Below are 27,852 nucleotides of genomic sequence, written 5' to 3'. Positions count from 1 at the left end.
ACACACACGCACACTCACAAAGGCAAAACCACAGGTACAGAACATACAGATGCTATCTTGCATATCAGCATTACCTGACCCTTCTCTCCTTGTCTCTCCTTCATTCTCCTCTTTGCTGATATGAATTTCTCCTCTCGCGTTACCCTTTACTTTCCACCCCACTACCCCATATAGGCTGGAGGCAAGCTCGAAGACACGCAGTTGGACCATATAAGCATGTTTACCCTCTTCAGAATAGCGAGGGAAACTTATTAGGCTATTTCACAATGTCACTGGTTAATATTTTGAAATTGGATAGGAAAAAAAGTTAATTCTAACCAAATTACACATACATTCTTGAAACAATTGTTATAGCCATTGGGCATAGGAAATAGGTATGTTTATCATTATCAAACTCAACCCACTCTGTTATTAACTGAAAATAAATTTTACAAAATGGTAATTAGCCTAAAAAGAAATGAACCACTTTAATTTTTATAATTTAGTAGGGATAAGCATTCCAACTCTTAAATGTAAGGAGAACAGAATCCTTGTCATAGATGTTTTGCGTAATATGTTGACCTTGACCTCTATTTTCGACTTTTGATGCATATTTATCCTGAAAATTTTAATTGCTTTCCAAATGGAATGATTTCATTCAGTTTTTGAGGTGCCGCTTTAAACAATACAATCATAAACTACCTGAGTTCTCTTCCTTACTTCTCTCTCTTCTACAACTTTTACTTCTTATTTCTCATCCTGTGAATGAAGGTTCACACCTTGTCGAACGTGTACCTGTGACATTCAGATATACAAGGTAATGCTGAGGCTAACAGTGTTATGCTTCTCACCCTTAGGTTCACCATTTGCCCGTGCCAGCTTAAAAAGCTCCAAGCTAGAAGTATCATCTTTCAAGAGGCGAGAAAGGCGGTTGCGCTTCTTAATCCGACACATAGTGAAGTCTCAGGCCTTCTACTGGACTGTACTGTGTTTGGTGGGCCTGAACACGCTGTGTGTGGCCGCCGTGCACTACGACCAGCCGGAACCGCTTTCAGATTTTTTAAGTGAGTAGAGCAGATGTTACATTCATACATATCTATAGGATCAAACAAAAGTGGGCACTCACTAATGGTACATATAGTGATAATTATGCACACTGATCTGTCTTTGGGTGGACTTGTATAGACTCTCCCTGTCACTTTGATGAAGATTTGATACTAGCTCATTTCAATGGTGACTGCAACGACAAAGTGCTTGTTATGTATGTAATGCTTGAGCATTTTGTGGCCCTGAATAGAGGAATATCCTATACACAACAGAATGGATGGTTTTTTCGCTCTCTCTCCCCCACTTTGTGGTGTTCATCGCTTATTTTTGTCTGCTTCCCTGCTGATAGATTACGCTGAATTTATCTTCCTGGGAATATTTTTGACGGAGATGTTTGTCAAGATGTATGGTCTGGGAAGGCAGGCATACCTCAACTCCTCTTTCAACTGCTTTGACTGCATCGTGAGTACCACTGCAACTAGGGACTAACCCAGTGCTTCTCAATTATTTTTATAGACAAAAATAACCACCACCCCAACTCTTTGCTGCAACTATAAATAGAAGCATTTGCCTATAAAATTGTGGTAAGTACATCTCTGCAGATGAGCTAATACTCTTGCACTCTTAACAATGAGTGTGTCAGTGCCACCTACTGTAGTGGATATGCAATTACACTTCATGTATGGCAAAAAACAAAAAACAAAAAAAAACATGGCCCCTGAGTTCACACTAACATCACACTGCACCCCCCGATTTGAGAAGCACTGGACTAACTGCAAATGTCCACCACAAATAAACTACCATATCATAAATAACGAGTTGCATGTGTCTGTGTTCAAAAAGGTGATCTGTGGCAGCATATTTGAAGTGCTGTGGTCTTTTATCCAGCCGGGCACATCATTCGGCATTAGTGTTTTACGAGCTCTCAGGTTATTGAGGATCTTCAAGGTCACCAAGTGAGTGTCTTGTATTAAACACATACTGCTATTATCATTTATTGTATGGAGCGGGCATCATTTTAAAAATGCAACGCTGTTTGTTCTTTCCAGGTATTGGGCATCTTTACGTAACCTTGTCGTGTCTTTGCTCAACTCCATGAAGTCCATCATCAGCTTGCTCTTCCTCCTCTTCCTCTTCATAGTTGTTTTCGCCCTGCTGGGAATGCAGCTCTTTGGAGGACAGTCAGTGCTCTTTCATCTATCCTTCCATAGTTTACATATTTTGATACTTTAATGCTACTGTTTTTTATTTCTCTTAAAAACCTAACTCAGATTGTTCCCATTTGCCTCTCCCCTGTCAGGTTTAATTTTGAAAATGGTACTCCATCAACAAACTTTGATACCTTCCCAGCAGCAATAATGACAGTGTTCCAGGTAAGCAGAAGAGACAGACAGTCAGACCGGAGAAAGGGCAGGAATGGAAGGCTTGAATAAGTCTAAAGCAATAAAGATCACTTTTACTGCTGTTCAAGATAGATGATTTCTGTCAGTATCACTGTGAAAGCTGAATTTGTTTTGTACAGATTGTGGATTGATGTAATTAAAGTACGTACGTTTGCAGTCATAATGTAACCAATCAAACTGTCTTCAAAGAGAAAAACTTTTTTAGAGGAGAAAAACTAAAGCGTTTCCCGAAAGATCCGATACCTTGAAACAATGGCTTTAAGTAACTAATATTTTTGTGAATGCTCGTGTCCAGATCCTGACAGGCGAAGACTGGAACATGGTGATGTATGCCGGCATCAAGTCTCAGGGCGGAGTCAACAAGGGCATGGCCTTCTCCGTCTTCTTCATCGTGCTCACACTGTTTGGCAACTGTATCCTTTGCTTGCCCAAGTAAAAAGATGCATGTGCGGAAATCATTCACCTGTGCAATAAGCACACATTTTAAAAACATCATCCAAAGGTTTTGATTCAACATATTGTGTTTCCTTGAGATTCTGGTGTTAAAGTAGAACTGTGATAAAAATGTGGTAAATCCTGAAAACTTGCATTACTACGTGAAGCTGAAATAGTTTGTTCTTGTTCTCATGAGTTTGCCTGGTGTGAAAATGTGTACAAATAAACCAAACGCCCACACAGTGGATTTCCTATAACTCTTCGCTCAGATACTCTGCTGAATGTCTTCTTGGCTATCGCTGTGGACAATTTGGCCAACGCACAGGAGCTCACCAAGGTGCAATCCAGCTCGACGCTACCTCATCATGACTAAACCTTTTTTACTCCACTCCACTTCCTCCATTGACGTCCTTTTCCTCCTTCCTCCAATCTGTCTTTCCCGGCAGGATGAGCAAGAAGAGGAGGAGGCTGCCAGCCAGAAGATCGCATTGCAGAAAGCCAAGGAGGTGGCGGAAGTCAGCCCCCTGTCAGCTGCCAACCTCTCCATAGCAGCGTGAGTGCAGATCCCATCGCGGTTGTGCTTTTGGTTCCAAACATTTTGCCAACAGGCATATTTCAACAGAATCATACAATATATCAATTCATCCATCCATTTTCTCACCTTATTCCTCACAACGGTCACAGGGGTGCTGGAGCCTATCCCAGCTGGCTTCAGATAGTAAATGGACAGTAGGTGGGGTATACCCCGAACTGGTTGCCAGTCTTACGGTATTGTAAACTGTATATACATATATGGAAAAGTTGTTCATTTAAGTTTCAAATGGCTTACCGTAAGTAGAATCTCACGTTGCATTGTGGTCAACAGTTGAATGGGGGTCTGTTATTGCACACTTTGGGATAGATTCACTAAGAATGCGCGGCGTCCACTAGGGGTGCGAATTGCCTCGTACCCGACGATTCGATCCGTATCACGTTTCATAGGTCACGATTCGATTCAATACCGATTAATCCCGATATGAATTTACAAGTTGATTGTTGCAAATTTTTTTTTTTTAACTCAATTTAGAAAATACCTTTCAGTAAACTTGTACATGTACCCTGTAAGATTTGTATAAAATTTTATTATTTATTGATCTGAAACTTCAGTTTTATAACTGTGAGCCACTGTATTTACCAAACAGGAATTTAAATAAAATATTCAGGCTTAATGTTCCATTAATATAACATTCTTCCATGCTTAAAGTGTGAAAGTTAGACGTTTTGTTGAATATTTTTCCATCAAAAATAGATGTGGAAAAATCGATTTGGCTGCCTATTGAATCGATTAGAGAATTGCCTGCTGTAGTATCGCGATATATTGCCGAATCGATTTTTTTTTAACATCCCTAGCGTCCACTAAGAGCGCTAAATATTGGTCCACAACTGCACCTGCAGTCTGCTCCCTGTTAACCACCAATTCATTAAGGATATTGCTCTAATCATATACCGGCGCAAACACGCCCACAAGTTCTGACAGCTGAGAAGAAATTTGCGCCTGATTTACCACACATGGAAATGGATTTGCGCCAACAACACGGTAGTATATAGTAACAATTGCGAGAAAGATGACATTATCAGAAAGCGAGGTTGGACCGAGGAGGTGCAGAAGCGTTTTCCTCATTTAGCGCCACTAAGCTGTAGTGAATAAGGAGGACGACAATGACGTCATTCATTCATAAAATACAAATTATTGGTGTGATCAATTTTTAAAAACAGATATTTTCAGAGGTTGACGTTGATGCATCTGTCACTTAAACATGATCGCAACATGTCCCAACCCCGCTCGGCGATCACTGATCAGCCCGGGTTATGTCATGTGTTGTAAACTAACAGAAAAATGAGCCTGAGGGGGACGGGCATGACCTTCTCCGTGCCACCACTGCTGTCATGATCCACAGGATGGAGGAAGCGCCAAGTTTACAACAGCCTTCCATATACGTTTTTTACCTCACTCAAACTCCGTGTGGCTATTAGCGCTGGCGTTAGTAAATTAGACACTGTTTATCAATGAGACTCATTTAAATAAGGATGGGCAATTTCTCGGCCAAATGACCTCATTTACGTATGAGCTAAACGAGCAAAAACCACCGGTGCAACTGGGTGCATCCTGGTTGGCAGCACAACTAATGATAAATTTGCCCATCTGTGCATATTTAGTGGATTAGACGCTCCAAGATTGCTCAATTTTTACCGGTTAGCGCTACGCAAACCTTTAGTGAATCTGCCCCTTTGTGTTGTAAAACCGTATTAACTAGTCCTTGTGGCAAACGTCCTGAATACTGGATGGGTTAGCCCTGATGCACTAGCTAGCTGTGGAGACTATAGATATATGAGCAATAGAGAAAGCTGTGCGTTTGGCTCCAATACGTTTGTTAGAACTGATTGGTTTGTTACAAACATCAGCTATGTTACAAACTACGAGTGTATTTCACAAAGCCGGTTCTACAAACTGTGAGATTAACCCTGAACAACGAGTTGACATACCCTCCGATAGGAAACTGCGTTTTCGGTTCCAGTCCAGCTGATTCCAGTGAGCTGAGTAGTTTCACCGGGACTCAGTCCCAGAGTTAACATAGATACCATCGTGGGACTCCCTGTTCAACATGGCAGCCACTGAGAGTGAAGTCTATGTATTGATATCTATGCCTACAGTTTAGATTCCTTTTTCTAAATGATCATCTAGCATTTCAAAACGTCTTGCACAGCTTGGCAACTTCTTACGCTGTTGGCATTTGAACTAACAACCGGGAAGAAAAAAAGCCTCGGGATTAACACGCGCAATTGTGTTTGCTTTATGTCAAATCACTGGAGAACATTTGCAGGTGGTGCCATGAAAAGATTCAGAGCATTGTCAAAAGAACATCAGGATTTCATGTGCATGGACCCCACGCACATTCTATTTTAAGATGCGTCAACTGGCGTTTCCACATGGTTAAAGTCCGTAACTGTCAAAGTGTCAAAAGTGCACTCGCGCAAAGCAGTTACCATGTAAATGAAACACTGGTTCCAGTGACATCACACCATTTGATCCGAGTACGCAAATAATTATTCACATTTTAATTAGCCACACCCACTCGAACAACTTTCCGAATTACCACCCATTCGCGCACAGCACATTAAATGCATCGTGACTTTGGCTTATTCTTTCTGAATTGACATTTTGGGGTTCAAATCTGAATGAAAATGTGCCTCAATGGTGGATTTCCAGTTTCTGCAAGAAAAGAAGTTTATTTAAAAAAAAAATAAAGTGTAAGATAGGAGAGGTTTTGTATTTTGGCCAACAATATAATCACTGACTGATCCTTTTTGCTTGGAAAACAGCATTAAATAAAGCGATCTGGATCTGATTATGACGGCAATGTAACAGACCTCTTTTGGATCACACTGTGTACAAACCAAATTATCTTGAAAATGTTGTGTTCCTGTGCAATACTACAATTTATACATTTTATACACAAAGACACTCACTCACACATGAACACGCACTCATAAATGTTTAACAACAGCAGGGGAACACAGCATGAGCACACACAACTCACTGTGACCTTTACTGCTATGATACAACAGCCGCTGCGGCACAGTTGCTATAGGAATTTGGATGATGAACACCCACAAGAACACAAGCACACATGCTTTTTTGTGTGTCCTCATGTCATATCACAGTATGTATTGCCATTTTATGTCATGTGCATGTACTAGTTTGTTGTCAATATGTAAATATTTGTCAGGAGACATTCATTTTTCATGGACCTCCTACCTAGGTTAAATATTTTTCTTTTCTGACATTCATCTGTTGTGTGTGAAAGTGAGTGAATGATGGATTTACTGTAAGAAAAAGCAAAGTAAAAAAAAACAAATATGTAACAAAACCCAGGGACATTGGTGATTTATAAAGAATTTCTCAAGTGCATTTTCCATGGTTGATTCAAAATGAAGGATACCATGAAAAGCAGCATAAAAACTTTTAAAACATTTATCGTTTTATATATATATATATATATATAACTTTTGAGTTATGTTATCTCATTCTATAAGAGCAGTATTTGTCCATTTACATTTGATACATTTCTTTTTGCTATCATGGGAAACTCGGTACCTACAATGTGGAATGAAATAGAAACGCTAATTTAAACAAAATCACAAAATGAATAATACAGAATATAGAATATAAAATTAGGAAAAAAAGGAGATTAATTGAAAAATATATACATTAGTTCCAGAAGTGGAATGAGGATTTTACTTTTCATTGATGCTTTTGTGTAAAATTAACTATCAATTTATCATTTAATATGTATTTATTTATTTTAATTTGACAGAAAATCACACAAATTTCGCATTTTCAAAATGCCTTGTCATGAAAAACTGAGTCCAGTATGTTTTTGTTTCGATCACAAAACAACTGAGATGGTAGTTTTGCTCTCGCTTTTGCCTGATTTGCTTTATGACATCATTTATCAACAATTAACTTGAACGCAGTCTACAGAATTATGCACTAATTGATTGTTTTCCTCATTTTCTGTAAATGAGTTATATTTCAGTAAGAAATATTACAAATGTGAATCATGATCAATTAATAAGATGATAGCTGTGACAGTTTCAGACGTCAGTGAGTGAGTGAGTGAGTGAGTGAGTGAGTGAGTGAGTGAGTGAGTGAGTGCGTGCGTGCGTGCTTGTTTGGGTTTGCATGTCTCCGTGTACATGCCAGGTTACATTCCAAAATGTGATTTTTTTTTTTCGTTCTTTTTTTTTTCCTTAATTACCTGAGCTGGATCCATTTTGGAATGAAATCCTCACTTTTTTGTGCCATCTCACTCACCAACTGTTTCCCTCCTCAGCAACAAAGTACACAGTGATTGTCACAACGCTACTGACCACTTTCTGGACTGGTATTTATTTTTTTCATTTGTTTATTTACATCTGAATTTCTTCTGTTAAGTGACCTTATACATTCCTCATCTCCTCCCCATGTATGTCACTTTGTCTCCAACCTTTTATGAACCGAGTGGCGGCATGGCTCAGTGATTGAGTGGTTGTCTCCCATCTGTGAGGTTGTGGGTTCGATCCTCACCCCTGGTGACCATGTCGACGTGCCGTTAAGCAAGACACTGAACCCCGATTTACTCCCAGTGGACCTTACAGTGCCTTGCATAGCAGCAGCCGACCACTGGTGTATGAGTGTGAATGTGAGGCTTAAATTGTAAAGCGCTTTGGGCACCATGGTGTAGTTAAAGCGCTATATAAAAAGCAGTCCATTTAAATAAACTGTCACCAACTTCACTTTGTGCTGCTGCACCTCACAGTAGTGACAGCAGTTCAGTCATGATGAAAATGGTGATGTCTGACATTTTTTTGGAATTAGAAGATGTTTAGTTCCTATACAGTAAATTTGGTAGAGTGAATTTCACTCTAAACAGAGTCTCTTTGGTCCTACTCTAAACAGAGTAAAATTTACACTTGGAAAGAGTGTAAAATATTCAGTGTAAACATTACTCAAAGTATTTTTACTGTGTATGAGAGAATTTGCATATCCCATGAAAAAAAAAAAAAAAAAAAAAAAAAAAACATTTTTCAATCAGAAACTCTAAATAAATTTTGCAAGAGAGAGAGAGTTTTTTGGCTAAATTTTTACAATTATTATTATTATGTATTTATTTATATATTTATTTATGGTTGGGAGATGGCCACTCTACAACCTGAGCCATGCAACTCCTACTGTGCATGAGTATATCGCTCGTGTCAGCTGGAATCTTCGTACCTCCTTTTGGACATTAGCAAACAGTAGGAGTGGCACAGCTCAGGTGGTAGAGTGCCCAAGCTGAAGGTCGTGAGTTTGTTCCTCAAACTTTGCCTAGATTTTTTTTATTTTATTTTTTTAAATAAACTAATAAAATGTAATTTAAAAAAATCCTTCTAAAATTGACTTAGAATTTCTGAGTGAAAAAACTTTACTAAGTTTTTGTTATGGGACAGACCAAGTCTCTTGTAAACGTGAAAAATACTTTAAGTACAATTTACACTGAATAATTTACTTTCTTCCAAGTGTAAATTTGACTTTGTTTAGAGTTGAACCAAATAGACTCTGTTTAGAGTCAAATGTACTCTATAAAATGTACTGTGTAGTAACACTTTATTGAGCTGTGTGTACATTTAATCATTGCTAATGATAACAAATTCTTACCTTTCCTCAATTTTGCCCCCATCTTGTTGTCCCTACATGGCTTCCAAAATCCCTACGCATTGCTTTGTGTGGACGCTCGCCCCAGCGTGTCTCCATAACCTATTTATAATTTTGGTGTTTGCTTCCACGTCATCTCCACTTGTTTGAGTGCGTATTTGCTCAGCTGCCTTGATGCAAGTCCTCACAATCGCCTCCATTCATTCTCTGCTATGTGTTTGGTTTCACAGTAAGGAGCAGCAGAAGAACCACAATAAGGGACTCAATAAGTCTGTGTGGGAGCAGCGCACCAAGGAGCTGAGGAAGCAAACTCTGGCGTCCAGCCGAGAAGCCCTTTACAACGAGCTAGACCCCGAAGACCGCTGGAAGGCAAGGACAGGGAGGGAGGAACACAACAATGTAAAGGACAAGGCAAAACAATGCCTTTAGACTTGTGTTATCAGTGTACACAAGTGATGGCTATGTCTCTGTTATGTTTCTTAACCGTACATTTTAGTAGTATGGTGGAACTTCACAAGTCAAACCAGGACACTGATTGGAAATTATCTTGATAACACGACTTTAGACGAGGTCAAATTGTCATCTTGTATGGCGTTACGCATGGCAACTGTTTTTGAAATATGGCATATTTCCCCACAGTTTTATGATTGCATTCAACTTTTTAAACATAAACAATATTCAGACTTTAGAGGTTCCACTGTATGCTAGCCAAGTATGTTCACTTATACAGTTTTGAAGCAGTACAGGCCTAAACATCGTGATCCTTCATGCTCAGGTCAACTACTCACGCCACGTCCGACCAGATATGAAAACTCACCTGGATCGACCTTTGGTGGTTGACCCCCTTGAGAACCGCAACAATAACACCAACAAGAACACTGACCACAATCCAGACCTCTGCTTCAGCCAGCAGCATCCCGCCGACGACCTCCACAGGCAAACGCACCAACACGAGCACAGAGGTCAAGAAGGCCCCGTCAAAGCTCCTCTAGAGCGAGGCGAGTCCACTGAGAGCAGGCGGAGCCGTAAAGGCACGCATCACCATCGTAGCTCCCATGTACGATTGGATACAACAGTGATTCCTGGGCCGGGCTCGGAGGAGAGGCTGACCAGGCGCCATCATCATAATCGCAGCGGAAGTCGAGGGACAGGACAGTCCGAACACAGGAAACCTCGGTTGCATCGCAAGGATGATGAGGACGAGGACGGTCGAGAAGGAAGTGGAAAAGCAGGGAAAAATAAGAACAATGGGCTCGATGAAGGTGGGGAGGGAGGAGAGAAGGAAGGAGCTGGTGATAAAAGTGAGAAGAGGCCAAGAAGGAGTCGCCATAGCAACCAGATGGAAGGAGATGGGAAGATGTGCCAAAATCGTCGAAAGTAAGTAGAATACACACTTTTATATACCGTATACACGATACGAATAGAACGATTGTGATGCCTGGTCAATACATCACAATAACAACAGTGATATAAGAAAATATTGTTAGGATAATTTATATTTTTCATTATTCTGGGAAGATTTTCTACAAGGTTATACAGCATATCTGTAGAAAACAGTATTGAGATGACTGATGGTCACTGGGTCTGATTCACTCATCTCCATTGTGGCCTTGAACAAACTCAACCAAGCATTCTTTTACGAGCTTTACTTGGTCATGATGGAATTCTCCAAACCATTCCCATCATAGAAATGCCACAGAACTGAAAAGGGAATAGATAAGTGGTGTATCCCAACCGCTGTTTCCTAATTCATTAGTCCATATTGTTTATGATGATATCCCCCAATCAATCATGGGGAAATCCACAGAACTCGCTCCTCATCTTATCGTGTGTTGACATGAATACCTCCAGGGATGGGAGTGTTCTGAACCTCTCCACAACAAGGCCCATCCAAAAGAGGCTGTCCAGGCAAGACAGTGAAGATATGGACAACCTCATGAACACCAAACTGGTTTCTGGCTCGCCCCCTTCCAACGAGCAGCACCCAATTCCACTTGCCAACCACACTGCGGGCCCCGGCTTCGAATCTGCCCTCCAACTCACTAACAGTGCCACTCGAGGGAGTTTAGTCAGCTACGGTGGGAATGTGGGACATCGCCGTGCCAACAGCATCATCAGACAGCCCCACCTTGACCACACAGTTGTGGACATGCCGATTTTTCCATCCACCAACGCTATCCTGCAAGGTAAAAACTGCACCATGGTCATCATGTGTATGATCACTTTTGTCTTGGCTAATGTTCCTCCTCCACGTCTTTCTTTTGAACCCAGTTAATAAAAATGCAAACACAGAGCCTTTACCAGCAAAGGAGGACAAGGACGATGACGATGATGCAAAGGGAGGTGATGGGGGACCCAGGCCCATGCCTCCCTTCACCTCCATGTTCATACTGACCACCACTAACCCGTGAGTCAGACGCATGAGCCATTCGCCCAATTTAAGCCCATTTCCACTAGGGATGTAACGATATGCAAACATCACGATACGATATTATCACGATATGAAGCTCGCGATACGATAATTATCACGATATTGTGGGGAGTTTGGCGAAATTTAAAAAAGGTCACAATATTGTAAAAAAAAATGAGCTCATACTAAAAAAAAAAAGAGAACAATATTGTGATTTTGTGCATAAAAGCAATACATATAAACCACCTACAATCTCTAATAACACCTATTGAGGTGCTTACTTGTTAATGCACACACATATTGAGTTCCTCCACATATTGACTCGCTTCACAAGCATATAACGTTCACCTTCATCTGACAATTAGCATAGATTTTAAACATAGAAGGCCAAAACATCCCGAATGAAAATTAAATTGCACTAAAAAAATAGCCACGAGAGGGTGCTAGAACTGCACAAATGGAAATCAACCGGATTTTTCTTAACAGATGTGCTGCTTTTAAATATTGTGGACATGACGATGACGATATTGTGGCAGTTTTAATATCACGATATCACGATAATGCACTTAATAATGCACATTCCTAATTTCCACCAAGGAGTACATTTCAGTTCAGTTGTGTACGTACGTACGGTATTGTGATTTCTCTTCTTTTTGAGTTACAACATTACGCTGCTAGAACGTCTCACCCATTTATCACTATACACTTTACATAATGTCCCATGTAGTTTATAGTCTGTACTACAGGACTGAACTGTACAACTTGGTGGAAAAAATGGCTTTCGAGGATCAAGCCTACTTGGCCTTGTTTGATCATCGGATTTAGATTGGAATCTCAAAAGGAAAGCAGATCTACTCTAATACCACAGTTGAAGCTATTATATAGTCTTACAACACAGATGGGATGATATGCAGTACAATGAAAAGGAGGACTTTGTGTACTCTAAGGTTCCGCCGGGCCTGCCACTACATCTGCACCCTGCGCTACTTCGAGATGTGCATTCTGCTGGTCATTGCCATGAGTAGTATTGCCCTTGCTGCTGAAGACCCTGTCTGGCCTGATTCTACTCGCAACAATGTAAGAATGTCATTTCATGCTGCCTGAAATCACGTGTAATGATTATTATTTTTTTAATTCAAATTAGTTATTGGTACTTTTCCATGACACTCATGTTGCAGTAAAATATAAAATGAAGCAAAAGAGTGTCATTAATCAAATTCCCGTCTATGTTTAGGTTCTGCGCTATTTCGACTATGTCTTCACGGGAGTGTTCACATTTGAGATGCTAATTAAGGTAAAGGGTCTTTAAGCTACTTTTGCAGCGCTACCAGATGACTTGAATTTCCCATCATCATCTTCTATCTTTCTCCTCAAGATGGTGGACCTGGGGCTGGTCTTGCACCAAGGCTCTTATTTCCGTGACTTGTGGAACATCCTTGACTTTATTGTGGTTAGTGGTGCGCTGGTGGCCTTCGCCTTCACGTAAGTGTCCATCCAACCTACCTGTCCATTTGCTTCTTTTACTTGCAACCTCTCTATTCTTGTATAATCTAATCATCCATAGTCTCTACTTGATGTCTGTGTTTTTCTTTGTGGATTTCCTTCTCTCACACACTGTTTCCATCCTTCTCCATTAAACTTAATATCGTCTCCAGTTGACTTTTTCCTCTCCTCCCCACATCCTGTCATTTCTAAACAAGTTGAACAGTTTCTCCTTCCTGTCTATTCTGCAAGAGGCAATGGCCACTCCTCTCACCAGTAACCCTTTATTGCCCGGACTGTCTGGAGTTAAAGTCCCTGAGTCAGCGCAGGTCAGGGAGAGATTTGGCCATGGAGAATTTTGGGAGTTTTCCGAACGACTGGCCCATTTTCGAGCCTGGCACCTCTGCCCTGATGACATGTTTTTCCGCTCCAAATTTTGTTCCCAATCTGTCCCTCCTGCAGGGTATGCTAAATTTACATTCAGTACAAAATGAAATAATCTAAAGATTATATATAAATATATAAATATATTTTTTAAATAGGCATTATCTTTAGGTTGGTTTGTTTAACCTAAATTATTTTTTTTTCTCACTGAACTTTTTTCTGTTGTTTAAAATAGCTGGCAACGAGTATTGCCAATGACTTGATTTGCACTTGAACATATGAAAAGAGAATGTATCACATATATAGGAAGCAAAAGTAGGTGTGACAAATGACATTCTTAATTTAGCTTTATTTTATGAATTGAGTAGTTTGCAGGAGAACACAGTGTTCCTGGATTGATATTACGACAACAGCACTCATTTTCCTCTGTAAATCTACTTTGGGCCATGTCCCCATATTTTATTCATTTCACGCCCATTGACAGCATTTAGATAAACTGACACATATCTGATGAGATTCTCACCTCAATCACTTTGCTCTATTTAAAGTGATCAACTATTGGGCAAAACAAACAAACAAACAAACAAACAAACAAACAAATATGTTTCTCTAATTAAAATCAATATGAGCTTGAACTGTAAATGTAATGTGCCTGAGATGGAGGAAAATACATTTATCTCAGCAGACCGGTGGAACAGCTGCTTCTCCTTTTGTTGTTCAACATAGTTATAGATTCTAGGACGCAGTGAAGATGAAAAATTGCTTGTCCCATAAAGAAAACATAAATGTAGCATGAAGTTCCCCTGGGGGCTCATTGTGCTGTCTCAGTTTGTGCGATTATTTTTCTGCTGGTCCGTTTTTGTCACTAACACTATTCCCGTAGTCTATTTTGTCCCTTTTAATCTATTTAAAACAAACTTGTGACCGCTTACGACGTTCTTAACACATGCAAGATTCCATGTTAGGAGGACATGGATGTTTTCCCCTAAGTCTGGATACACTTTGATTTATTAATAAGTAGTATGAATTCTAACAATACATTGACAAAGTACATATGTTTTACATTTCTTTATAAGGGTCGGGAGGATAATCTACATAGGCCCAAGCAGTCCATGCTGCATTGGAAGACTAAAAGTCAGTTTCATCATGACAGGCATTGCAGTCTCATGCACAGCCTGATAGTGTCTTAACTCAATTGACCGAACTCAAACAGCACTCCAGAAAGGCTCAGCAACCTCATTGGAGATGTTTATCACTCCTTTAAAATCCAATTAGTGTGACTGAAGGTTTTGAGTGTGTTGGACTCGAACTTGAACTGTTAAGGGTCCGGCTAGACCGAGGAAAAAAGCATCCCGCAGCAGGCTGCATTCCAGACGTACAAAAATACGTTTGTTGAATAAGAGAGCGCGCTAACATGAGACTAAAGAAAAATCGCTCACCGAGCGAGGAGAAACAATGAAGACTAAAAGCGACATGACAAAATGTTGGTAATGGCTGCACAATGCTACGGAAAGCTAATCAAATAAATTAGCAAACAAAAATAAGTCAACAATTGTAACCAAAATGCTTGCAATGAAGAACTCAAATATACTTAGAGTAATAGGAAGAACAGGAGACTTAAACCATAAGCATATCAGACAATCAAATGATAAATTGGGAAATGTTACACAAGAAAACAGAACAGATGGAGGTCAACAATGAGAATAGTCTGACAACAGCACAGTGCCACAGCTGCCCTTAAAAAGTCACTGTTTGGGAATGAGAGACAGGTGCGTCACCAAGGCACCGGCCATCCCAGCTCACCAGAGGATTGCAACAGAGGGGAAACAAATACAACGGGAAACAAGGACATGACATGAACATTTCTGCAGATTGGCCGAGATACAAGTTCAGAAAATCCTCCAAGACGTCTTCGGTTTTCACTCTCATGCTGCATTTAAGAAGCAGTGAAATATTTCCCCTTTTACCCTTCCATTAATGTCTCCTCGATTTGTCATATTCAAAATCTGACAGAAGGCTAGACCTTGACATTTGTTTCATTCTTTCCCTCCCACTAAATAATGGTTGTCCATTTTGTGTTCAAAGTCACTTGTTGGAGATAATATGGGTATAGTTGCATGTACCTATAAGATATTGCCTGTGCCGAATAGTCATCACTAAAGAACCATTGATGAAGATATTTGATACCGTTTGAGTGTTAACGGGCCTCACTTCTTCTTTGCTCTCTCTCTCTTTCTCATCTGGCCTCTCATTTCGAATCCCATTCTGGTTCTTCTTCCCACCCTTGTCTTTCTGTCTCACTCCTTTCCGTCCTTTCAATATCTCACTCTTCTCTCATCTCTTCGTTTGGACCACCACCAACAGCGGCGGAGGGTAAAGTTGTCTTTTTTTTCTCTCTCCTCTCCAGATGCCCTCTCTCTACTTTCTCACTTTTTGTCCAATGGACACACATGACACTCGTCACCTCTCCATCCATTCTTCATAGTCGATAGTTTTCTGTCCTTCTGTTTCATTATTCACCATGGAAGCGCTCTGACTCAGACACGACAAAACAACTTGTTATTTTTTCTTGTTCTCAACTGGAAACCTGTTGAAAAGTGTGTGATTGTCGATACACAACAGAAGTTTACAAACAAGTTTACAAAGTTGAATGGAAATCTAACAATACACAAAAAAAAATGACGCTTTGAGAGGTTTATGTTTCAGCCTTACACATACAAAAGCCTACCAGAGCGCACAACATAATACTTGCACACACAATATATACAGTGGACCCCAGCTATTCACAAGGGATAAGGGAAAGGCCAGCCTACGAAGCTGGCTTTTTCCACAAACAACTCCCTCAGAAAAATAAATGAACACTGAAATCTGTTTCAAAATATATTAAGTTAAAAAAAAAAAAAAGTGAATAAATTGACAGGTGGCAACCAAGCGAGTATGCAGGGGTCCACTGTACAGCATGCGCACACTCGCATACGCCAGTCGTCTGCCATCTGTAAAACACACAGCTGCTGACACACACATGCACTGTCACCCCTCAGGCCTCCCTCAAAGACCTTTTGCCCATGCTGAGCTTCATTCAGGAATTTTGACGACGTACAGTATGTTAATGCCAAATAAATCTTTTGCGCCATTTCACTCACTTTGTTGTAGAGGAAGGAAGCAGCTGTGGGCTCGTTACTGAGCTAAATGTGAATTATTTTTTTCATTGGCGGAAGCATTTAGTTAGATTTTTTTTCTTTCTACCCTCATGTGTATTCCAAGTAACCCTGCGTCAAAGTGCTTAAAAAAATTTGGCTGAGTATTTCATGCAGATATGCTTGCTAAAATAACTGTGCCGAGAAGACGTACGAGTTTCCATGCTGACTGAACAACGCACTGAAAACAACCGTGCTAGCGGTTGTTTGCTGTTTGTAGATGATTGTAGATTTCATAATGAAAGGAGAGTTTGTCTTGTGTTTTTTGTTTTTGTTTTTAATAGACATGGCATTACCTTATTTGGACTTATTTGTATTTCAATTTTGAATGACATGACAATGACTAAACTCTCCCTGCAAACTTCTTTGTGTAGAATAGAGTCCGGCATCGCTTTTTAGTGCGACTTGGTATAAGTCGTGATGTATTGCATCATGAAAAGCAAGGTTTCAATGCAGCATGAGTATACTGTAGTCACCATTGCTGTGCCTAAATGACTTATTGTGAGTCATCTTTATACAGCATTGAAATACATTGCAGACTTTTGAAGACATTTAGCTGTAGCATGTACAGTACAATGCCTACTTAAGTGGAGCATGTAGATAAGCCAAGAAATAAGGCTTTACACTTCGAAATAGGCTAAGTGTAAACGAATAGCAACGCCGCATGTGTTGCTATGCATTTAACATGACACAGTTACTCATTCTGAGTTAACTAGGACACAAATAACACCAAATTGTGTCTGCCTGCTGCTATTTTGGGATTTGAGCCGACTAAGTCGAATGCACCTGCTGACTTTCTGAATGCTTTATGTGTATGATTCTGTTTGCACATTTAGGGGGAGCAGCAAAGGAAAAGATATCAGCACCATCAAGTCTCTGAGGGTGCTAAGAGTGCTGCGGCCACTTAAGACCATAAAGCGTCTTCCCAAACTCAAGGTGTGGTATTAGTTTCAAAAACATTCCATAAGACTTTGCTTTCCAGTTCAGGTTCTATCATATTAGAGTGAGATCAATCTCGTTCATACAATATTCTCATTTCAAACTCCGCCATTTTAGGCTGTTTTTGACTGCGTGGTGAACTCTCTGAAGAACGTCCTCAACATTTTGATCGTCTACCTGCTCTTCATGTTCATCTTCGCTGTGGTGGCTGTGCAGCTCTTCAAGGGACGTTTCTTTCACTGCAGTGACGAGTCCAAAGAGTTTGAGCGTGACTGCAGGTCAGAAAATTGTTCTTTTGGTCCATGTGTCCATGTGAGCCTGTAGGTTCCGTGAAGTAATTTTGTAACATCACCATGTGAAAGGTCAGAGTTAAGGTGCACATGCTATTTTGATGTACAACAAAAACATGAATTTGATTTGATAACAATATTTCACAAGAACCAAATATGTGTGTGTGTGCTAGACATTGTGTTTTTCGGCATTTAATACCGATATTGATAACCAATAACTTTTATTCTCAAATACAAATATATCTGTTGTTGCAGCTTTAAATAATAACACATTTCAATCTCGCTTCTACTATGTAGCGGGGTCGCAGGATGACATAAAAAGTGGTCAACGACAACATAGTCATGGTTTGCTATTTTCTGAACTCGTCACTTCAGACGGTGAGGCGATGAGCAATCTGAAGCGCTCTAATCAATGCATATTAATAACTATGAATAGCGGTTGTTTTTCGTTGTCACCCCCACTAGTATTTTTTTAACTTTTAAACTTTTAAACTTTTTGGAACTTTTCGCCATGTTAAAATGCTAATTGCTCACCAAAACATGATGAAAGTGGTGTTTTCCTCCACTTGCCCCTCTATGAGAAATTCTAGATAATTCTGTTCTCCGAGCAACAGCCCCTTTCCAACCTGAGAAAACAAGCGAGTGCTCAATTTATGACATCAAAAGGTGCGGACCCACCCCCGCAACGCCTCTATGGACTAAACGCACGCCCACTTTCTCTGAGACCTCCATAGGATACAGCCTTTATCAGTAAACTTTCTGTCCAAATAAATTCAAAGCAATCGATTATCCTTCATATTTGCAATGACAAAGTGCAATGACAGTTGTCTTAAAATCTAAATATGGCTGACACTTGTGTAAATTACAAGTAAAACCTTTGCCACATTCAGCCTAACTAAACTAATAGTATAGTGGTTAGTGTACTCGCTCTGTAAGCAGCAGATCACAGGTTCAAAACCACCCCATGTTTTTTTTTTCTCTCTCTCTCCTCCCTTCCTCCTCCATGATTTCTTGCGGCAAGGAGAGATTTTGTTTCAAATGTTTATTGAAGAATTGGCTTGCGTCGAGTTTTGTGGCATACTCAGTGGAATGCTCAAACCCAGAGCTACAACAGCAGGCTGCATTCGGCTTGCCGGGGGGGGGGGGGGGGGGGGGGGGGGGGGCGACAATCACAGGGGGAGAGGCGGGGTTTAACTGAACTAGCCGTATTACTTCCGTGTTACAAAACTAACCAGCAAAACACCTAATATTTCATTAAAAATTACATCGCCATGGTGTCAAAGGTAAGATTTAATCACTATATGCCATAGTTTAACTTTTGGAATGGCTTAAAATGCCGTGGTGTAATCCCTTTAATGTTTCAAAGAATAAAACAGTCACAAAAGTATTTACTTGGCAATAAAATTTGAACAATGCACATTGCACACACATAAGCATGCACACACATTTTTTCAATAACACTGGACCTCAAACATTTTCATGCTACTGAACATTTTCAAGACACTGTCTTCAGGGCCAGTGGAGGGATCCTTGCTTGTGACTTTCATTCAATTGAATGGGACTCAGCGAGCCGTGCATGCGCTTGCGAAAACTTTCACCGTGTCCCTAAGTTGTTCTTAAAGTGACAGTAAACAGACAATGTTAGTGTATTTGAGACGTCAATCAATATCGGTCTAATTCTGAAGTATCAGGCCGATACAAATACTGTAATTTAGTATTTAGTATCGTGCATCCCTAACCATATTAATGTGCAACTTTTCTCAATAAGGATGATTCGACTGGATTTACATCATGCATTTGAAAGATTGTGCAGTTATTGGGTTTTGTTACCGATTAGTTCTTCTGTTTCAAGCAAGTCAGCTAACGAAGAAGAAAGAAATATGAGAATCTAATCTCATCCCAAGTAATGATAATGGAAATTGATGAATCGGTGTGAGATTAAGTCGCATATTTTGATTACCCATGTCTAGAGGCGAGTTTTTGGTGTATGGGCGCGATAACGAAGTGAAGGCACAGAAGCGGGAATGGAAGAAGTACGATTTCCACTACGACAACGTGGCTTGGGCCCTGCTCACTCTCTTCACTGTGTCTACTGGAGAGGGTTGGCCGGAGTGAGTACACATGTAGGGTCGCATGCTCACTCAATCCCAAACCGCTACATCTAATCTCCAATTGCTTGTTTTGTCTTTTTTAGAGTGCTGAAACATTCCGTGGATGCCACTTACGAGAACCAGGGCCCCAGCCCAGGTTACCGGATGGAGATGTCCATCTTTTATGTGGTGTATTTTGTGGTCTTCCCCTTTTTCTTTGTCAACATCTTCGTGGCTCTCATCATCATCACCTTCCAGGAGCAAGGCGACAAAATGATGGAGGATTATAGTTTAGAAAAGAATGAGGTGAGGAGGAAAGGTTGCGGTAGTCGTAGCCCAAAACTTCATCTTTGTGTTTTATGTTTGCAGAGAGCTTGTATCGATTTTGCCATCAACGCCAAGCCTTTGACTCGTCACATGCCCAAGAACAAGCTGAGCTTCCAGTACCGCATGTGGGAGTTTGTGGTGTCGCCGCCATTTGAGTACACTATCATGGCAATGATCGCGCTCAACACGATTGTCCTCATGATGAAGGTAATTAGGATACCATCATGCATTCTTGCTGCAACCACTTTGTTGTTATTAAGCTCCTGTCCATGAAGTAAGGTATTGAACCATGTACTTTATTTTTATGTCTATGACACTGAATTTTCTACTTTTGTAGCTACTGTATGAGTGTTTGTGTTTATGTTTGTTTTTAGTACGACGAAGCTCCAGATGCTTATGAAGCTGTGTTAGCCAACCTCAACATAGTGTTTACCTCTCTGTTCTCCATGGAGTGTGTACTCAAGATTATTGCCTTTGGAGCACTGGTAAGCACGTGTGTGTGTTTCTCTGTGTGTTTGTGGCACTGGCCATGTGTGAAATTTTCCCGTCAGTCATGTTTCTGTCGAATTTTCACATGAGAGTATTTTAGTGCCATTTAGTCCTATAGTGTTTTGCATTTTCTTTTCCAATAAGTGGTTTGAAAAATTACGTTTCGACAGACTGAGGTTTTTTTTTTTGTTATGTTTATCATTAAACTGTATTGTACTGTATAACACAAAATGTTTAATAGAATTTAGATGTGATAATACTCAGACAAAATGTACAGTATATGACCATTTTGTAGAAGAGCAATATTTCCAATTTAGGGCTTTCAGTTTTATTTACAAAAACACAAGGGAAAGAGATATTGTGTTATAGTTTTATTTTTACTGCTTAGTTTTTCTATTGGATTATAAAACAGAGGCGAGTACAAAAGGTACACACACAGCAGTGTTATACATAATTTATGATTATTTAAATAAATACCTTATATTAATCATTCCGATAGGGAAGCAGAGCAAATACACTACAGTAAATGGGCCTATCTTGTATATTGCTGCTACTTTGCTTTACTTTACTCTACGAATACTTTATTTTCAAATAGGGATAGGCCGACCATCGGCCCGGACGATAATCAGCGCCAATATTCAGCATTTTATGAATAACCGGCTTTTTTTTGTTTTGATGCCCGATAAACTAAGAACTGTTAGTTTTACTCCGTCGGGTGCTTTTCTCCTCCGTCTGCTCTATTTGTCTATTTTCTAAGATCTAAAAACCTTTTAACATAAAGCTGCTTAATAAACATGTGTTTAAAGGCATTGAAGCAGTCATGTGCTGGAGTTTTTATTATTCAAAATTTTGACACCAACTTTTTTTTTTTCTGCAAATGAACATCTGCTTCAAAAGTCAGTTGTCGCCCTCCTTAGCTACTGATAACCTGAAAAAAAAAAAAAGCATATCGGTCTATCTCTACTTTCAAGGTACTGAGAGCACTTTTGCACTGGCATCTCATTCACCTAGTCACACAATTATGAATGGAAAACTGTATGTAGTCATGATAAGAACTCATTCACAAACCAATGACACAAGCATCAGGGATGGGCTGAGTATCCTGCGCAATGATATCTCGGCAGGAGCTGGGAATCAAACTCACAATTTTACCTTTTTATCAGACCTTTGTGTTACTTGCATATTAAGTGTTTACGGGAACGGTTTACGGGAACGAGGAAGATGCTTTTAAAATAATGCCTGCAACCAGCTGCGAAAGACGATAAGAAGGTGGAGCGGGGGAGACTAATAGTTTAAGGTATAAATATTAAGGAGACATAGTGGTGATAATTAGAGGCATTAGGGTGAATGACAGATATGTGGTATAAAGAGGAGCATGGATTATGAAAGCGGGAGGAGATTAAGTGAGTGAGGATTTAAATCTCTGAGAATGGAGTCCAAAACACACAGACACATTACGCAGCCCTCCAGACAAATAATATCGAGGGTGAGTGTGTCTCCAGGTGGTTTATTTTGATAGCCTCCTCCCTGCTTATGCGGCCCTCCGCTGGCCTAATGCACAGTTTGGCTGCAGGCAGCCGGGTAGCAGAGCGAGGGAAGTAGTCGCCACTCAGCTCAGACTCTTTCCCATAAGAAATAAGTAATTGTGTGCACGTGTGGGAATCCAGCGTTTAAGAAGGATTAATGTCCGCAATGATGTGTGGATGCGGGTTCATTAATTTGAAGCTGTAAAGCAAGAAGAAACTTTTTCAAAAGTTTTAGAAGTCGAATTCTTCTTCTTCATTCTGTGTGTACTGTATGTGTGCTTAATGATTAGAGTGTGCGGTAACTTGATGAAGAACAATTTCCTACAGTTTATCTACTGGAATAGATCCAACGTGTTCTCACTGATGGCCCATTTGTCTCATCGCTTCTCTCTCTCTCTCTCTCTCTCTCTCTCTCTCTCTCTCTCTCTCTCTCTCTCTCTCTCTCTCTGTCTCTGTTTTATTGGATTATTTTGAATGATATTTTCTTCCTCTTCCTTCCTGACACTTTTTCATTACTTCAACCCGGCAATTGAATTATATTTAACTGTTACCTTTCTACTTCTTTTTCTTTATTTCTCCTATTCCTCCTGCTTACAGAATTATTTTAAAGACGCCTGGAACATTTTTGACTGTGTGACTGTTCTAGGCAGCATCACTGACATTCTGGTTACTGAACTTGGGGTAAGTAATCAGTTCTGACGCATTACAGAATTATTATTAATATTAGGGTAGATATTTGCACATCTGTCATATTGACTGATAACATACAGCAGAAGAGGCAAGGAGTCTCGCCTTGGGGTTTGGAAGGCGCAGTTGAGCCCTGCATTGTTCAGCCATGCACGAATATGTCTTGAAAGTCTTATATAATTGACCCACTTGGTGGGACCTGGGGAGACACACTCCTGGAAGTGTGGCACCGACAGCAGGGTTAGAAGAATGCTGATGCTGCAGAGCACTGCCAGCTTCTTCGAGCAACCTAATAGCCAATCAAATAACGTGAAAGCCTGGGAGCCTCGCAGCATTTGCACCTGTCAGTGACTATGTCAAAACTCTATAGACATACCAGTACTTGTAGTCAAAATGAATTGCTCAAAAAGTAACTTTTGTAGTTTTGGGAGTGTTTCAAAATGACAACATCTGATTGTGGTCAATTTCATCTGAATGAACTAATATAAGGCAAACTGTCCCATACATGGCTTTGCCAAACTCAGGTATACACATCCCTCACTTTTCTGCAAAACACATGTAGCATATCCAACATTTAGCATTAGCATTTAGCTTCCATTGTCAGAACACACCAAGAACTTCTGTCTAAATGTTTACTACTTTAAAATTACATCAGATATGTATGAGTGAATGGGGTAAACTATCGGGTTTTTAGCACCACATGTTCGCTATGTTGGTGGTCTAGGTTAAAGTGACTCACTATTTTTTGTGGTCTGTAACTGCTGTGATTTGAAAATGGGATAAGTGAGAAGTTGATTTATTGTGTTGAATGTCAATGTGGCGGGTTTTGAAATAGGGGACTTGTCTATGAATGTCACGGGAAACATGTTTAATGTCATTCAGTGAAATAACTTCAACCCTCGTCATGGTTTACTTACGAGCATGACAACCTCAGTAGAGCTTGTATTTATGAAATTTATAGTAAAGTCTAGTTTGAACCTAACCACATACATACATACCTAACAGCATTGGGTGGGGTGAATTCACTTTTTCCCCAAAGTATTGTACCATTTTCAGTGTTTTAAGTGGGCCGGAACGCACCGGTACGGAGCTCCGGCACTTCTAAAAATCTCACTTGAGCGTTCAGGTACTTCTCAACGTGCAAAGAACGTACAATCAGCGTTCCGGTACGCTTGAAAATGCATGTTTTAATCCCCAAAAGCTGCTCTGGCGAGCGCCGCTCATCCACGGACTTCCATATAGTATGGAAGTCCTGCGCTCATCACATTTACATATGCACGCACCCTCCAGAACTTTTACAGATCTCTGCTTTGTGAAAGAAGCGTCATTCAAGTCGGCCGCTGCAAACGTGATGCTAGCGAACCCGAATGCGAGTGTTGAACCGTCGTTCTTGAGTTAAGAAAATGAAATCAAAACGCTACCATGCTGTCCCAGCTCAAAGTTAAAAAATACTACGGTCAGACGGTGGATTCACAGGCTGATACAGCATGGACGTAAAAATAAACGGCTGCTCATGCTGTAGCGAGAAATGAAGCCTGCGGCGGCCATCTTGCGTTGCCACACCGATCTGAACTACTGTAAGTTGAACACATTATTTACTTTTCCGCTGCATACTTTTCATGTTATTTTCGCCCTTTATAAGGAAAATACCACTGTGTGTGGCGCACGGTTGTACCAATAAGTATAAAATAAGTGTGGGAGAAGCTCTAAATGCAGATTTCATCAGTAAGAATGTAAATATAAGTTTTCTCTCATATGGTATTTTACCGAGTGTAACTCAGATTGGTCTGCACTGCATCATCAGAACCAGTGATAAGAAACATCAACAATGAAATGGAAAGCAAAGCACTTAAAAAAAAAAGAGAAAAAAAATAGATGTGAAATGTAAACCTAACTTCTGAAAGGCCCAACTCACAATACTGAGATAATACTCTGAATGGTTGATGCAAACAATGAAGTTCTTCCTTTGCTCTCATTTTACCATACAGAGATAAGGCGTAACACCCACCCCCACACGCAGGCACCCGCACCCCCCCGCACCCCCCCCCCCACACACACACACACATCTTATATATATATATATATATATATATATATATATATATATATATATATATATATATATATATATATATATATATATATATATATATATATATATATATATATATATGTATATTTTATATATAAATATTAGGAGAGTACCGGTACTTATTTTTTTCCACTTAAAACACTGACTATTTTGTCTTAAAATACCAACAAAGTTTATAATTATGCAAAACATCATTTATTATTAAGTTTCCTCATGTTAAATGTACAACACAGTGTACATATGCCATTACCTTTCTCTCTATGTTGTTGGTGTACTGACTATTGATTTATTTCTTGTTTTTATCTTTTTGTTTACATGCTTTCATTAAATCTTCCACAAACTTAATGGCGATCTGATGTAATCTACTTCGTCTGGCCCCCTTCTGCCCCACTCCCCACCCCAACATCCGACAATCTACTTCCTGTGATACCATCCAATCAAAATGCACTATGAATCCTCTGTGTCCACCCATGATAACTGGCTCTGGTTGTGTCTTTGAAACAACCAAAAATCCCCAAATGTGCTGCTCTAAACCATGTGTCTGCAACATCTACATGTAGATGGTTTGTAATTTTTATGTTGATCTTTTTTTTTTCCTGCATCTGCTTCAATCGCATGTTGGGCATGTGAAATGTGCATGTTTTTATTCAATCTCTAGATCAAACCTTGACTTGAATTATGCTAATTCCTCTGCCACTCACTGTCTTATGTTAATTTCTTTACTATCCCATCCATACTATATATCCTTTACTAAGAACCGGTGTTGTAAAGCTTGTAAAGGATTGAATTGTATCAACCGGAATAGATTATCACATCTATCACATGGGATTATTAAAATGCCAATAGACAGTGATTGGAAGGGCTTGTCTCGAAGATGTCGTCCAAAAATGTGACTATGGCAGGCAGAACCAATACTGCATGCAGAACCCTTCTTCTTTTCACACTACTGTCCGCTTATGTGGCTAGAAGCTGCATGCATGCATTCATTTCGAGGATTTAAGATGCCAATTGTTGACCTCTTTTCTTTTCCAATTGAAATGGTGGAGGAACATTGTCAATTTGGATTCAGTTGTCTCTTAAAACCTCAAAACCAATAAATAATGTTCTTACTTGCACTTCCAACATCCTCGTTCTCATTTTGAAGCCAATCCTAATGATGCTTTGAGTATGCTATGGTTTTTGAGTCACATCTGCATGCTATCGACTTGCTTCATGGAATTAAAAGGCTGTTGCCTTGAGAGAATTAGTGCATTTGGTTGTCCTTCCAAGCAAACGTTCTGCGTCCCTGCACTTTGAACTACCTGTACTCACCAGTCCGACCGCATTTACTACTATGAAACCCAATTTGGATGGACCGATGTCAATTTGCCTCTCCTTTTTTTTTTTTGTCTTGTATTGTTTGGTTCATGAAACGCTTGTTGGAGCCTTGCTGCGTTTGGTTTGCTTTTGACTTGAGTTTGAATCCTTTTACTTGATTTTGTTTACTTCTTTTACCTTCTTCTATGCCTCCCCAACTTTTCACCTGTCTCAACAGTTATTTCTCTTCTCTGTCTACGGACCAATTCTAATTGAATTTATACCCTCTCTCCCTGATTACGGCGCACCTCTGCTGTAGAATAACTTCATCAACCTCAGCTTCCTGAGGCTGTTCAGGGCAGCTCGCCTCATCAAGCTGCTGAGGCAAGGAGAAACCATTCGCATCTTGCTCTGGACCTTCGTTCAGTCCTTCAAGGTCTGTCTTCAATCATGCGGCGTATCGTACAAGCCCTGATAAATTGATACATTTCCATTTACCTGTGTAGACTTTGAAAACAATGTTAATATTCCAGATATATATATACACAGTATATTCATAATGTCCAAGTACATTCAGATGCTTCAGTAATTCCTTTGTCTGTCTTCAGGCTCTGCCTTATGTTTGCCTTCTCATTGCCATGCTGTTCTTCATCTATGCCATCATTGGGATGCAGGTGTGTAGAGGCATAAAACATAACTGGGATACATGTGGAATAGAAAGTCTAGTTGGAAAACAATAATTAAATGGTGGCTTTTGCTCTTGAGGAAAACAGAAATTGTAAAAAAAAAAAAGAAAAAAAAAGATGTATCGTCAATTTCAATGTTTTTAGTCATATTTTGCACATATGTCAGGGGTGTCCAAACTTTTTCATTTGAGGGCCACATACAGAAAATCAGCAGGACGCAAGGGCAACATCATGTTATGAAGAGAAATTGCGTTTAGTCCTAAAAATTGTACAAATAATTTATTTGTGCTTTTGCATATTTAGAAAAATGCTACAGTATATAAACCAATTTATTTGTAATATGGCAGCAGGGTTATTATAGTTTTGGAATTTTTCATTTTAGTTTTTATTTAGTTTTGAGTTTTATTTTTTTTAATTTAGTTAGTTTTAATAAGTTTTCAGGGTGATTCTGTTAGTTTTTTTTAATTAGTTTTAGTTATTTAATAAATGCTTATTTTTAGTTTAGTTAGTATTAGTTTTAGTTTTTTGTTTTTTTTTTGTTTTTTTTTTATGTGTAGTATTGTGCGCAATATTTAAAAAAACACCCTGGGTGCAAAGTCATTATTCAGGTTTATATCAAAATAAATCTACTAAAAATCACATTTAAAATCATCCCTAAAGGCTCATGCATTAAATTAATTACCAAAGACTAAAACGAAGGACGTTTGCTATAATTATAGTTAGTTTTAGTTATTTTTCTTTTTTTAAAAAGCATCTTCGTTTTTATTTTATTTCGTTAACGAAATTGTTTTTTTAATTTTAGTTTTTTCGTTAGTTTTAGTTAGCTAAAATAACCTTTAATAGCACCTGTGTTTTTCGACACCCTCCCTTCTTACTTTG

General features: G+C 39.6%; 1 protein-coding gene across 13 annotated transcripts in view; it reads left to right on the top strand.

Moving 5' to 3' along the window:
* Positions 1 to 27,852, top strand: part of cacna1aa (calcium channel, voltage-dependent, P/Q type, alpha 1A subunit, a) — a 96,811-nt gene that overhangs the window by 38,920 nt on the left and 30,039 nt on the right. For 8 of the 13 annotated variants that reach the window (XM_077540808.1, XM_077540787.1, XM_077540828.1 and 5 more), the window contains exons 11-35: positions 837 to 1,043; positions 1,376 to 1,488; positions 1,870 to 1,982; positions 2,076 to 2,207; positions 2,327 to 2,399; positions 2,725 to 2,842; positions 3,134 to 3,201; positions 3,311 to 3,417; positions 7,739 to 7,789; positions 9,309 to 9,477; positions 9,854 to 10,455; positions 10,930 to 11,264; positions 11,350 to 11,485; positions 12,436 to 12,565; positions 12,723 to 12,782; positions 12,864 to 12,970; positions 17,388 to 17,487; positions 17,608 to 17,768; positions 19,751 to 19,891; positions 19,975 to 20,176; positions 20,240 to 20,404; positions 20,572 to 20,682; positions 22,810 to 22,893; positions 26,607 to 26,723; positions 26,896 to 26,961. In XM_077540808.1, coding sequence (XP_077396934.1) covers positions 837 to 1,043; positions 1,376 to 1,488; positions 1,870 to 1,982; positions 2,076 to 2,207; positions 2,327 to 2,399; positions 2,725 to 2,842; positions 3,134 to 3,201; positions 3,311 to 3,417; positions 7,739 to 7,789; positions 9,309 to 9,477; positions 9,854 to 10,455; positions 10,930 to 11,264; positions 11,350 to 11,485; positions 12,436 to 12,565; positions 12,723 to 12,782; positions 12,864 to 12,970; positions 17,388 to 17,487; positions 17,608 to 17,768; positions 19,751 to 19,891; positions 19,975 to 20,176; positions 20,240 to 20,404; positions 20,572 to 20,682; positions 22,810 to 22,893; positions 26,607 to 26,723; positions 26,896 to 26,961 — 3,668 coding nt within the window. The remainder of the gene's footprint in view (positions 1 to 836; positions 1,044 to 1,375; positions 1,489 to 1,869; positions 1,983 to 2,075; positions 2,208 to 2,326; positions 2,400 to 2,724; positions 2,843 to 3,133; positions 3,202 to 3,310; positions 3,418 to 7,738; positions 7,790 to 9,308; positions 9,478 to 9,853; positions 10,456 to 10,929; positions 11,265 to 11,349; positions 11,486 to 12,435; positions 12,566 to 12,722; positions 12,783 to 12,863; positions 12,971 to 17,387; positions 17,488 to 17,607; positions 17,769 to 19,750; positions 19,892 to 19,974; positions 20,177 to 20,239; positions 20,405 to 20,571; positions 20,683 to 22,809; positions 22,894 to 26,606; positions 26,724 to 26,895; positions 26,962 to 27,852) is intronic. The other 5 variants (XM_077540891.1, XM_077540863.1, XM_077540899.1 and 2 more) reach the window with 3 other exon arrangements.

This window comes from Festucalex cinctus, chromosome 1, assembly GCF_051991245.1.
Source record: "Festucalex cinctus isolate MCC-2025b chromosome 1, RoL_Fcin_1.0, whole genome shotgun sequence".
In the NCBI taxonomy this organism is placed as follows: Eukaryota; Metazoa; Chordata; class Actinopteri; order Syngnathiformes; family Syngnathidae; genus Festucalex; species Festucalex cinctus.
The sequence above is the reverse complement of the archived record's forward strand: the minus strand, read 5'-3'. Positions and strand labels throughout refer to the sequence as shown.